Source organism: Hylobates moloch, unplaced genomic scaffold (assembly GCF_009828535.3).
Source record: "Hylobates moloch isolate HMO894 unplaced genomic scaffold, HMol_V3 SCAFFOLD_2, whole genome shotgun sequence".
In the NCBI taxonomy this organism is placed as follows: Eukaryota; Metazoa; Chordata; class Mammalia; order Primates; family Hylobatidae; genus Hylobates; species Hylobates moloch.
Window position 1 is genome coordinate 114,954,897 of NW_026652277.1, and position 14,564 is coordinate 114,969,460.

The 14,564-nt window shown below is 34.6% G+C and overlaps 1 protein-coding gene across 6 annotated transcripts in view; it reads right to left on the bottom strand.

Moving 5' to 3' along the window:
* MMS22L (MMS22 like, DNA repair protein) overlaps positions 1-14,564 on the bottom strand; it is a 165,732-nt gene that overhangs the window by 49,039 nt on the left and 102,129 nt on the right. For all 6 annotated transcript variants that reach the window (XM_058435413.1, XM_058435410.1, XM_058435414.1 and 3 more), the window contains 4 exons: positions 12,677-12,828; positions 11,716-11,858; positions 6,356-6,515; positions 1,358-1,527 (listed from right to left, as the gene is read on the bottom strand). In XM_058435413.1, the coding sequence (XP_058291396.1) occupies positions 1,358-1,527; positions 6,356-6,515; positions 11,716-11,858; positions 12,677-12,828 (625 nt within the window). The remainder of the gene's footprint in view (positions 1-1,357; positions 1,528-6,355; positions 6,516-11,715; positions 11,859-12,676; positions 12,829-14,564) is intronic.

Consider the following 14,564-nt stretch of genomic DNA (forward strand, 5'->3'; position numbering starts at 1 on the left):
AAGCTTATGAGAATTCTTATGAAATGGACTGGGTTTAAGAGGACCACATGGAAGAAATATTCCAGACTCTCCTGCTGCTCACCACTCCCCTCTATTCATCTCTCCCTCTGTGGGATTGGCGGTTCAGGCTGTGGTGTGGCTGCCTCCCCTTTTTATCATTCTGCTAGATAACACACTAAACTTCATTTTAAATGCTATTATGAATAAAAATTAGAGGGAAAATTTAAAACTTCTCAGAAATCTTAAAACTCTGTTAAGAAATACATCTTTGAGAAGAGATTGTTACGTAATCAAAATCCATTTTCCCTTTCCTCCTCAGCTTCCCTTGTTGGACCTCAAATTAAGAAGCACTTATCTTTAATATCAGACACTAATGAATAATAAAGTACACCTCCAGCCTCATCCTTTCCTGAACGGCAGGCAGATCAATATTTCCAACTGCCTACCTCAAACTAAAGCTGCTCAGAAACCAATCCTTACCTTCACCCCGACATCTCCAGGATTTCCCACGTTAGTAAGTAGAACTACTATCTACGCAGATAGCCACTCTGGAATCTAGGAAGTATTTCACTTCTTTGAGTTCCTCCACAACACTCACTTAGCAAGTACTCTTAATCACAGCTCCCAAATGTTTTTGAAATCTGCTGTTACGGGTTTTATTCCCACTGCCTTAGGTCAAAACCTTCTGACAATATGTGGATTATTACAATGAACTGGTTACCACTGCTTTCCAAAAACCTCCATACCAACTATCTTACATATTGCCACCAGAATCACCTTTCTAAAATGTAAATATCATTATGTCACTTCTACTTCTCTGCTCCAAATTCATCAGGTCCCCATGTAAAAGATTAAGTCCAAACTTCTTAGGATGGAATATAAAGCCCTCCATTACATGGCTGAATCTCCAGTCACAACAGAACCATTTGATTTTTCTCAGTGTGCCATATTTTCTTAAAGCTCATGCCCTTGTACATGTTGCTCCCTCTGAAATGAAAAGCCCTCCAGCTCCTACCCATTTTGCTCTTTTACCTCTGATGTCCTCTACAGTGTATTCTCTTGTATCTCCTCACCCGTAGTCTGACTGATAGATGAGGTCTGAAAAAAAAAAATACTGAGCACACTACCATAAGTGTCTGTGCTCATCTACCTCCTCTCTCAACTTTAAGCTCCTCTGCTTTTTCATTTTTGTTTCCAAAGCCAAACATAAAAGCAATTTAAAATATGTTCAATAAATGTGCCACACAAGCACTTGAGAATATAATGTAGTTTTTAAATCTGCATTTAGTAAACTATGTTTTTAAGGCAAAGTTTCAATATTTTTTTTTAAACTTTTAAGCAACCACACATACTATACCTGGAGATACAAAGGAAGACTTTTCTGAATTGCTGACAACATAGGTGCAGGCAGTTCCTTCTCTTGCTGTAATACTGTATGTGGCAACAGTAAACAATCTATGATCCGGAATAGTAATTTTTGGGCTTTAGAGGTGGCAAAGATTTGTGCCCATGATTTCACAAGAATTCCTAACAAAGAAGAGAAGTAACAGCATGTTGTTATCGTCTGACCAGAACTCTTTGTCATTTAATTTAAAAATTTGCATTGAAAGCACATGGGACCAAATTAAAGTAGGGAATAGGAAGAGACATATAGTATAAGTAACAAATACTTATGACAATTCATATATTTCACTAAAGAGACAAATTTTTCATAGAGTTCTGGGCCAAGGAAAACGTACATTTTCCGAGCAACTGGCATTTAATATATACACAGGTTAAGTATCCCTAATCTGAAAATATAAAATCTGAAACGCTCCAAAATCCAAAATTTTGTGAGTGCCAACATAATGATCAAAAGAAATGCTCATTAGAACATTTCAAATTTCACACTGCTGGATTAGGGTGCTCAACTGGTTAAGTATACTGCAAGTATTCCAAAATCCAAAAAAATCTGAACTCCAAAATACTTCTAGTCCCAAGAATTTTAGACAAGGGCTATTCAACCTATTTACACTCACGCATACAGTGGAATATATTTATACATTATGTGACTACATTGGCTGAATGTTGAAATTATTCAGATTTCCCTTTTTGCTTTCCCTCTGAGTTGCTAGGATGGCCAGATGCAAATTAACAATCCACCTTTTAAAGAATACTGTAGGATTATACATTATGGTTTTATATGCATACTAATTTTCCCTGGGCCTCATCATGAAACTCTACATTTATTTTTTGGTACCCCTATTTCTTCTTATTTTAATCTTACATCTAATTTTATAGGTGGCTTCAATCCAGTTTGCAACAGAAGTATAATTAAATTTAATTGTTAATATAGGGAAAGCAGGATTAGCTATAAGCTAATCACTTAACCTCCATGAACTTCAGTCAACCTCCATGAACTTCAGTTTTTACACCTTTCCATTATTTAATATAAACAAACAAAATTTTAATTCTGAATGAAGAGAAACAGATTTCTTTGCTACTTGAAATATATTATGGCTTCCTTGGTGCTAGAAGTCTGTTAATTGCCACATCTGATGATAATAAAGCTTAACAAATAAGCACCCTTTGTTTAATAAAGTAATTAAGAGCAGATATATAATTCCCATTAGGATATATTATTGTTATTGAGGTCTCCTTGCTGAAAAATGAATTTAAAAACAGATTAAGTGCTTATCCAAAAAGCACAATGGTACATCTACTGCGTAAACTTTTATATTTTATTCCATCCTAGAAAGCAAAAACGATAAAATTCAAACTCATTTCCATCAAATAAAAAGTTTAAAATTTAAGCTCTGAAGGAAAACCAAAATATGCTTATGGAAAAGTATACTGATATTAAAGAAAAAAACTCAAACAATTATCACTTCTAAGAACAAACAGCAACATTCATCTTTTGTTACAAAAGGAAGTACAATAATCAATCATAAAGAAACATAATGTTCACTTAGCAAAGTTTTAAATAATGCTGGCTTGCTCCTCATTTCTTCAGTTGGTAGAAAATTTCAGTATGACAGCAATATAAGAAGAACATATATTCTAATAACATTAATATACCCGTAAGGGAAACTGCTATCACTGGCATATGAAATGATTCCTATTACTCTCAGGTGTCATACAGGTACGTTTCACTTTCTACAGTTTTAGTTACCCGTGGTACAGGGTACCACGTGGTATAGTTTAGTTACCGGTGATACAGGGTGCAATGTGGTATAGTTTAGTTGCCCGTGGTATAGGATACCAATAAGATATTTTGACGAGGGGTTGGGGAAGGCAGTCAGAGAGAGACACAAAGTTCACATAACTTTTATTATAGTCTATTGTCACAACTGTTCTATTAATACTATTATTAGTTATTATGTTAAACTCTTATTGTGCCTTATTTATGAATTAAACCTTATCATAAGTATGTATGTATAGGCAAAAACACAGCACACATAGGATTGGTACTATTTGCGGTTTCAGGTATCCACTAGTGGTATTGAAACATATCCCCCGTGAATAAGGGGAAACTACTGTATTTCATTTTCTGCAATGGTTAAAACACTTTGCTGAAGACTGTAAGCTTTAGGAGTTCATATAAGGTGGAGATATTTGTTTACCGCTTGCTATCAGATGCCTACTTTTTAGGTTTCAGCAATGAATATTTGTGTGTGTGTGTTATTAAAAATGCAAAATGGAAATATAAAAAGATTTTTAAAGTAAAAAGCTGGGAAAGGTTTAAATACATACAGTACCTTTGTAAAAACCTAAGTTTTTTTCTTCTTTTCCTGGCTATAAATATATTATTTATTAACATATAAAACTGAAAATACAAAAAAATTTAATACAATCTCCCCATTCAATGATAACCACACTATACAAGCTCTTGAGTATTTACTCATTTTCTATCCTCTGTATTTTCTACTCTATGTATTTTGCCTATTTTCTACCCTATGTAAAAATTGGGATCACTACAATATACATTTTTAAATCTTTATAGTTAGAAAGTAATTTTGCTCATTTAAGAACATTAAAGGCTGCATACAGTGGCTCACACCTGTAATCCCAGCACTTTGGGAGGCTGAGGCAGGCAGGCTGCTTGAGCTCAGGAGTTCAAGACCAGCCTCGGTAACATTGTGAGACCCTGTCTGCAGTAAAAATACAAAAATTAGCCAGGCATGGTGGTGCACATCTGCAGTCCCAGCTACTCAGGAGACTGAGGCATGAGAATTGCTTGAACCCAGAGGCAGAGGTTGCAGTGAGCTGAGATCACACCACTGCACTCCAGCATAGGTGACAGAGGGAGACTGTCTCAAAAACAACAACAACAAAGAAGAACAAAAAGAACATTAAAAAATATATTATGTACTATTGCTAGATTAATAAAGTTATTAAATTCCAGAAATATTTATATAGTATAAATTATCTCCTACTTTGGAGCTCATTAACTAATGTATCCCTAACTCTCAATCCAGCGCCTGATACATAATAATTGTTCTTCTTTGTTCAAAATACATGACAATGGGAATAAAAAATTCAAAAGAGATGGCTACTTCAAGTTTGAAATTTGGTGGGGGCATGTCAAGTACACAAGTAATTGTAACAAATGGCAAACTATAAATAATATCATATCACAAGAAAAGGATAGATGAAGTGCAACGAGAGAGATGATCAAGTCTACTTGGGAATGTGGGAAAAGTGGGGAAATTTGCACTTGGCACCGAAGGGTCATGACTCGAATTTCAATTACAAAGCAAAATGGGGAAGAATGGCCAACGAGACAGGGATGATTGAAAGCTTTATACATGGAAACAGAAAACTATGAGATATGAAGAATGAGAAAAACAAAACAGAACAAAATCTACAGAGGAGAGAAGTTGATGGATCCACCATGCCTTTTCAGAAATAACTGAGCTACAATTAAGATCACAGATGCCTTCTTCTTAATATGAAACGTGATTTCATCAACAGTTCTGTGCCTTTCACTAGCAGTCTTGCAATCTCGTAAGTGAACAGCAGAGGTGTCCCCAGTTAGGAACTGTCAAGGTAGATAAAGTACAGTGTTTCAGTGGTTAACTCCTTCCCTCAAATGGTTATGCTACCCCAACCCCAACGCATTTTAAAACACCTTGGAGCTCTCCAAAGTTTATACTTTGCCCTTTCTCTGTTTTATTCTAAACCTTTAACATGAATAAATCATTAAGTTACCCATCCTAATTCCTAACAAATAAATGGGCAGCCTTGTAGCAATATACTCTTCCTAGTCTTTGAAACCTAGACAAAAGAATACAGATCTGCCATGGAGTCAAAAATCAACAAGGCAGCAAAGCAAAGAAAGTCTTCAATTTTTCCTAAGCAGAATTTTGTCCTACGTCTGTATCAGACATTTATCTTGGCAAAAATCTAAATCTGGAAACAGAAAACTTTTGTAGACACGAATAAATTATAAGCATGAATGCCAATATACTTATTAATTTGTATTTTACTATTAGACTTATAAATTCTCACTTACATTTTTCTCTAAAATTAAGATGCCTGAATTGCTATAGCTTTTCCTCTAATTTACATCTTCTGTATTTACACATTTTCACATTCACCTTTATCTTTTACAACAAAGATAAAAGGTTTCAGACAGCCCGAATCAGGCTTATTCATACATTCATAAGATTAAAGGGAACAGATAAAAGGTTTTGACCACAGAGAAATAAAGGAAAAAAAAACAAAAAACTTAAATTCTATATAAAAGCTTCTAAGGAAATCTTTCTCATTTACCTTTATCCAATTCCTAGTTTTGGTTAGCACCATGGTTTTAGTAAAAAAAGATATGTTAATCACTGACTTCCTAAAGAAAGATAAACTCCATTGTTATAGAACAGGCATAGAAAAAGATTTCTTTTTGAAAAGAGAAGAGTATTGTGAGAAACAAGATTTGAAGCATAAATATTTTTAGTGCTGTATTAAATCCTAACTCCTTCATACAGAGCAGAGCATAGAAACAGATGTAAGCGATAGTTTTCTGATGTTTTTAATTCTAACAATAGATCAGCGTTTTTTTTTTAAAAAGGTCCATTCTAGTTATTCAGGTATTGAAATGTGACTCATGACAGACTACTGAAAGCAATTGGTGCTAGCATATTTTCTGTATTGATCATAATTTTAATATTAAAACAATCAAAAGTACCGAAGAGATAGAGCAAGACAGAGATAGATTTGAAGGCCAACATGAATTATTTTAAGTTAAATCACTGTATTTCAGATTACTCTTATGATTGTATGGAGGGTAGTGATTTAGCCAATATATACCTATCCATCATGATAGTATAGGCTCAACCTAAGGAAATGTTACTAGTAAAATAATGTCAGGAATACATACCCATCATTCCATAAGTCAGCTGCAGCCCTGCACTGAAAACTTTTTTTCCCAAATAAGGCTTAATATATTTTAATACTTCACCAAGGTATTCCAAGGACTTTGTGACCATGGCAGATTTATCAGAAAGTGTCTGGAGATTCCCGTAAGTTACACCAACAGCCTTTAAATAAAGAAAAACATTATTTAACTTTCCAAGTTTTATACCATAAAGATTTAGAACATAAAGATAATTTTTCTCTCTTTTTCTACACACGCACCCATAGCCCTTTACATTTAAGCCTTCATTTGTAACCTTCCAATATTCATAGCAATTAAAATACAAGTAAAAAGAATTAAGTCTTGTCTTTTATTATTAAAATAAAGGTTAAAGGAAGAATTTTTAAAAACTCACCAATAACTACTTATAGAAGGGCCGACTTAGCAAAATATCAGTGAAAAAAAACATGAAACTTATGTACGCACACCTTGTAACTAAATCACATCACGACTTCCAAACAGGTTGGCTCACCATATTTCCCAGTAGATTACTAGGAATTCAAAATCCCCAAATTCCCCTACGAGGAAGACCTACAAGTAATGCCAAATTTTTAAAAGCAAAACCTCTAAAAAGTTCAGCTTTATGATATGAATTCACTTTTCTTCCTAGAATTTTATGAGCCATCTGATGCCAGCTTAACTTCTCAGAAGAAAAAAAAGGATGGGCAGAGAAGGTAGAGATGGCAAAATGGAGGGTGGTAGAGAGAAATGTGAGGTGAATCAGTAAGAGAAGAACAGAGACATGAGAAGAGAAAAGGAAATAAATGAGAGAATAAATTGAGGAAAGGTTAGAATAAGCAAGGGGTGAAAGGTCACAAAAGAATCAAGAGAAGACTGGCTAAGAGACGGATTAGAAAGTTAAAGGAAAGTGGCTGGGTGCGGTGGCTCACGCCTGTAATCCCAGCAGTTTGGGATGCCAAGGTGGGCAGATCACGAGGTCAAGAGATCAAGACCATCCTGGCCAACATGGTGAAACCCCAACTCTACTAAAAACACAAAAATTAGCTGGGCATGGTGGCGTGTGCCTGTAGTCACAATTACTCGGGAGGCTGAGGCAGGAGAATGGCTTGAACCCAGGAGGTGGAGGTTGCAGTGAGCTGAGATCGCGCCACTGTATTCCAGCCTGGCGACAGAGCAAGACTGTCTCAAAAAAAAAAAAAAAAGAAAGTATAAGTAAACTAATAAAATTTTCAAACCATTTTTTAGAACTTATAATGAATTCCAGTGACCCAAACTGGACCATGAATGGCACCAATACAAACAGTTCTGTGATTTTTCTTCTGCAGCACTCAGCATGTAAGACAAAGGAAAGAGAATAGGTGGTTGCACTGAGCCAAGGTTGAGGGTTTGTAGGTGTGACCAAAAGAAAAAAGATCCAAGACTGTGAGAATGTTGGTAAGAGTAGCTGAAGTAAGGCCCCAAGGGGTCTAATTACGGTGAATAGGGAAGGAAGTGAGGCCTTGGGAGAATGTTGTACTGGGATAACAGGGAGGGGAAGTTCACAATGTGGTCACTCATGAGCTGGAAGGACAGATGATGGTAGTCAATGAGCTTTCAGATGCTCCAAGAGATTCCACTGCTTCGGGTTTAGTCATGGAAGTGGGTGGATGAAGTGGGGCAGAAGTGAAAGACTACTTCTTTCACTGAAAGACTGAAAGAGTATTACAGAAGCTTTGAAATGAAAGCTTAATAGAAGTTATCCATGGTGACATTAAAGTTGGACATGTAGACAATAAAATGTGAAATGAAAAAGAAGGTAAGAAAGTCAGTGAACCTAAATGAGTGACTGTGAGATTAGCAGATAAGAACAAGAGATATACTTGACTAATCCCCTTCCTCTCTATTTAGCTCTCTTCCGTTTGTTTTCTACACTTCTTTCCCTTGACTAGACGTTCTCGAACTCTTTGGTCTCTGTTCCCTTTTGCACACTTAAAATTGGAGGATCTTGAAGAGGTTTTCATTATTTGGGTTATATCTATTGATATTTATGATATTAGAAAATTTTATTTACTAATTCATTGAAAAATAATGAACATTACATGTTAAGTAACATATTTTAGTGAAAGACTATTTTCCAAACAAAAAACAAATTTAGTGAGAAAAGTAGTATTTTTTAACATTTTCACAAATCTCTTTTATGTCCAAGTTAATAAAAAGGCAGCTCGATTCTTATATCTGCTCCTGCATGATTTATTGTGGTATGCTGCAGATGAAGAAAATACAGCTTCAAAAATATATGTGGCTGGAAGAATAAGAAATATTTTGAAAGATTTTTCACATAACCATGAGAATTCCTCTTTGCTATTATACCAAAACTTGACAAGTGGTATTTCCTACAGATTAGTTGTAACTAAACCATGGAGTCTGAAACCATGTCAATGAACATTTTATACTCTGTTAAATTAAAAGCCATTGGTCTATCCTGTATTTTGAGTGAATCTTTTACATTCATGAATGCTTTTTAAAAAGCCTGTATTTGTCATTTGGAGAACTGTGGTTCACTGAGTTACAAAGCTTCTCAATGTTGACACACTTCATTATTTATATCAAGAAAAAAAATCACACCTGCTAATACCACCACCATTCTCATCAGAAAATAAGTATCGGGAAGCTCTCAAGATCACAATGACAAATACCAGTTTCTCAAAATTCTAATTTTCTTGAAAGCTTGAATTATATTATTAGCAACAAATACTGTCAGTTGTTTGCTTTGAAGTGACAGGCTCACTTCATTCATTTTTTGAGAAAATGTCTGCCAAATAGCCAAGTCTGAATAACCATACTTTTCTCAGTTGTTCTTTTAAGATAAAAGCAGTCAGTTCAGCTTGCAACTCAAATAATCACACAAGTGCTTTTCATTTAGACAACCACATTGCTTTGGTATGCAGCAAAAGTACTTTAAGTGCACTTTGCATTGTCATTCACAGAATACTGAAAGTACATGTACTCAAGAGTCAAAACGTAATAAAATAAATAATTTTACTGCTTCGTTAAAGATATTCTTAAGTGAAACTGGCTTTTTCTTCTGTAAATGCATGGCAGTATGAATTATAATGAATACTAGTATAATCTTGGGCCACAGTGTTGATTCACGTAAAAGATTTTACACTCTTTGTGCAAATATTAATACAGTTTTGAGCAGGTGGTATCAGTAATTCCCAGGGGTCTATGGACTACACTTTTGAACACCAGTGCCTTAGACTTCTCAATATTTCTCTATGCTTAGGCTTAACCTCCCTAGCCTAAAAAACATGCATTTCTCAGTACCTTGATAATAGTAACTTAGATGTCATACTATCATTTCTGTGCAGAAAAGAGTTAATACAGCAGACCCAAGGCTGCTACTCTTAAAATGTCCTGCTTGCAAAGTTGGCTCTTGGCTGGTATTTGGGGTCTTAGATTTTGAAAAGCTTCCTACAATTCCTTGATCCTAAACTCGTCTATGCAAACAACATGGTTTATGCTGAATACCTGCTTTCCTTCTGGAACTGGAATTCTCTAAGTATGAGGCAAAGAGGGCATACGTGACCAGTCCCCAATAATAACCACGGGCACTGAGTCACTAAGGAACTTCCCTGGCAGGTAGTGTTTCACATGTCTTGTCACATTTCCTTGCTGAAAGAATTAAGCATATCCTGTATAATTTCACTGGGAAAAGAATCTTGGAAGCTGTGCCTGGTTTCTTCAGACTTTTCCTCATGCATCTTTTCCTTTTGCTGATTATGCTTTGTATCCCTGTTAATAAGTCATAGCTGTGAATACAACTATATGCTAAGTCCTATGAATCACAGAACCGAGGGATAATCTTGGGGAGACCTGACACAACTTAAAAATGAGTAAATTTAAAACTGAATTCCTCACCTACTTCTCTGTCACCCTAAATCATGATGTTCCTATTTCTCCTTAAGGTATCATCACTCTTTTAGTCAAACACAGCATTTATTTCATATCCATTCACAAATCCCACAACCATTCAATCTTCGATTCCTTCTAAACCTCACTAGTTTTTGGCCAATAGTTCTCTGCAACTTTAAGTTACACTATTGTTACTTATTTTCATTAAAAAAACTATTTAACCAAATCATATCTACTTAAAAACTTACAAAGCCTTCCCACTCTTCACAGGATAAAATCCAAACTTCTTATACCAAAATGCTTTAAATTCTTTACCTATTGATTGATCTGTCAACCAACTGGTACTTAGCATATAATGCCTTGTGTTACTATTTTAGTCTTTGTGTATGTCTTGTATACACAGAGAAGTAAAGGCTACCTGAGATAAAGAACTACTTATTTTGGTTTTTCAAATCCCTATGAAGTTCTAGCATAATATTATCTAGCATTCAGCAAAAAACTCATTTTCTTAGTGGTGAAAGAAGAAGTAATTTGGGCTAGATGAAAACTATCAATGAAGAACTTGATTTCTAGCTCCATTTCTGATCCATTATAGCTCCTAGCACACCACAGGCATTTAATTGCAGGTTCAGATCCAATAAACAACTAAATAAGGGTCCAAATGGAATGTGTATTTTACATCTGCATTTACTATTATCAAATATTTTTAGAGATTGCATGACATCTCTAATTGTCGTACAATTGTACTTTAACTTAATAGAAACCAATGGAAGAATTAACACTTATGGAAAGAGCTTATTGATTTTAATTATTTTCACTGCAGCTAATACCAACTACTCTGTGGGAAAATAAACCAATTTTTACAATTAATAGCTTACAAAAGACACTAATCCAAACACATTAACAACTTCAACTAGGTTTGTAAAACAAATACTCTCACATAGATAAATTTCTGTAAAATTAATAATTAAAAATAAAATTTTGAATGGTACTGTCTATTATGGAAACAAAACAAATGGATTGGATCTTAACGCTGCAACTATACTATCATATGAAGTAGATGGTGCTTATGCCTACACTGTTCGCTACAGGGTGATAAACACTAAGGTGGGAGTATTATGGAATGTTTACAAGGATATTCAGTTTCCAAGCACCTGAACAATGCGGTTGTCCAGCAACTGTGTCAATATTCCTACAATTTAGATTAGCCTTAGAGTAAAGCTTTTTTGCGGTATTCTTTAGTTTTATTATTCTTCATTAATGTAATTTTTCTGCTGTCCTTAAGTGTGAATTGTACTATGCCTTAGATTCACATTTTTCTTCCTCCAGAACTTTATAATAGCAGGCAATCAATAATATGATTCAATTTATAAGAATTCATTTTATAGGAAAACTTTAAGAATACTTCAGGTTTTTCTGAAAATTAATTGTAATTAATCTGGACAATTATACTAATAAATGATAAATACCTCAAAGAATCGAACAAGTGCTTTTTTAGGGTCTTCTGAGATGGATAAATATTCAACTTGGGCCTTTGAGAAAATACTCTTTACTTCTGAGAGATTAAACAGTAACCTTGTCAGTTCGACCAACTGTTTCATGTACTCTTTTTCTGTTAAAATAAAGTAGTATTTGTTATATCAATTTATGTAACATAGTATATACATAAACACACAAACAACATATATATAATGCATATATGAGAAGTAATACAGCATTCTTCACTTATGACATGCTTTCTTTTAAAATTCAAATTTCCACACAAGGACTTCAAATTAAATTTCTCTCACTTATGAACATCCTTGCCCCAAAAGTTATTCATGTAACAACAACTGATATAATAAAATATTAAAGTAAATTTGGAGGATTTTTTCAGGCCAACCTTCATGAAATTAACAAGTGGCCACAAACAATAGCTTTGGGAAAAGACATGTCCTACAGACAACAGAACTGCATGGGACATTTTTTAAAAAGTACAGATATCACTCAATGACTACTTGTAAAGCAGAAGAAAGGCAAAATATCTAATATAAAATGGGAGAGAATTATTCATAATTGGGTATTTTTCTTTTTTAGGGTGTTCACAGTGTGATATCTGGTTATTCGCTTCAGAGTTCTACTTTTTTTGTGATCAGTTTCTTTAAAAAAATAGCTTGTCACCTGAGGAGCAAATTTCTGTTCTTGGCTTCCAAGGAAACAAGTTCTTTCATCTTTTATAGCAGAGAATTTTGTCATATATAGTAACAGGAAAAAAAAAAAAAAACAAAAACAAAGAAACAGGCTACAAAAGGAAATAAAGTTCTGCTTGTATTCATACCCAATTATGAATATTTTGTATATTTTCTACTAATTTACATAACAAATGATCTAGATAGCAAATAGCTTTCCACAGATATCTCCATCCTCCCCAAAAAACCTACACTTACTTACCAACTGCTTGTTCAAGATTTTTATCTATGAGCAAATCATCAGGCCCAGAGAGGTTTTTAATATACATTTGCAAAACACAACGAATCCATGATCTTACGGTTAAGGCTTGAAAAGATACATAGCCTGAATGAGAAAGTGCTTCACATAATGTGCTGTAAAAACAAATTGACAAATATTTTTAAAACAAAAACAACGTTTCCTGAGTATAGAGATTAAGAAGTACAGAAAAACATTCTAACATCCCCGCAACTCCTTGGCCTCATTTATTTTTCAGACAAACACACTAACGTAGGCATGCACTGTTGAAAATGAATACTACAGATAAACCCAAAAAGATGTTAAACAAATATCCTTGTTTTCATTTTTAATGTTATAATTTTCAATTTTCCTTTTTTCCACTAATGGCATATGTGTAGGTTTACGTTAAGGAAGAAGACAAGAAAGAATGTGGCTACCAAGGAAAAAGCAAGGGCTTATTATAACTAGCTAGGTGAGATAATAATGAAGGAAGTGGCAAGTAGAATAAAAATCAGTGGCCGTTAGAATAAGTAAACAGAGAAGCAGTCATGAACGTATGCTCTCTCACTATACGGAGAGTTGTTACTAAAAATTACCTCACAAAGAATTCCAAAATAGCATTTGCCAGATTTAAAAAATAATTATTTATATGAAGACAATGGGCTGGCTAAACCTGATTTCTTTTTTTTTTTTTTTGAGACGGAGTCTCGCTCTGTTGCCCAGGCTGGAGTGCAGTGGTGCGATCTTGGCTCACTGCAAGCTCTGCCTCCTGGGTTCATGCCATTCTCCTGCCTCAGTCTCCCAAGTAGCTGGGACTACAGGCACCCGCCACCATGCCCGGCTAATTTTTTGTATTTTTAGTAGAGATGGGGTTTCACCATGTTAGCCAGAATAGTCTCGATCTCCTGATCTTGTGATCTGCCTGCCTCGGCCTTCCAAGGTGCTGGGATTACAGGCATGAGCCACCGCACTTGGCCACTAAACCTGATTTCTAACCCATTCATTAGTCAGGGTAGAGAGGATGGGGATGGTCTTAACCTAAATATAAAATGTTATGTAATGTCCAAAATTTTTAAAATTCATACAAACCAAACTTTAAAAACGTTTTGAAATACCTCGAATATAAGTTGTCATAAAATAGTGCACAATGAAGGAGAACACAGACTGGTCATTTATTACCTTATAACTTTCCCAAAGCTATATAACACCTTTGCATTTCAGTTTCTTCAAATGTTACTAATACGCTAACAATATTATTTTTTAAGTGGAAATTATTTCAAATTATTTCAGCAAAAGTCTTTAATGCATAATATAAATGTTCATTACTATTAAAGAATTCCTAAACTGGAAGGGATTGTAAAAGTAATCCAACTGAATTTGAACTCTCTTACTTTACAACTGAAAGCCCAATGATAAAATGTATACTTAATGATACTGGTTATTGAGCTTCCTTAGGAAAAGACTTAGCTCACCAACTACATCTCTCTTCATTTCCACTGATCGGCAGCTTGGACAAAAACTACATTAAGATGAGGGAAAATAAAATAAATATACAGGCCTAAGAGGACTAAGATCTCAGGAACCTACACATACGCCATGTGTACACATGATGTATGTGTAGGTTTATGCTAAGGACAAAGACAGGAAGGAATACGGCTACCAAGAGAAAAGCAAGGGCTTATTATAACTAGCTACGTGAGATAGTAATGAAGAAAGTGGCAAGTAGAATAAAAATAAAAACCCTAGAAAAAGTAAACAGAGAAGTGGTCATGAACATATGCTCTCTCACTCTACAAGCAGTTGTTACTAAAAAGAGGACTAAGATCTCTTAGGCTTGTATATTTATTTTATTTTCCCTCATCTTGATGTT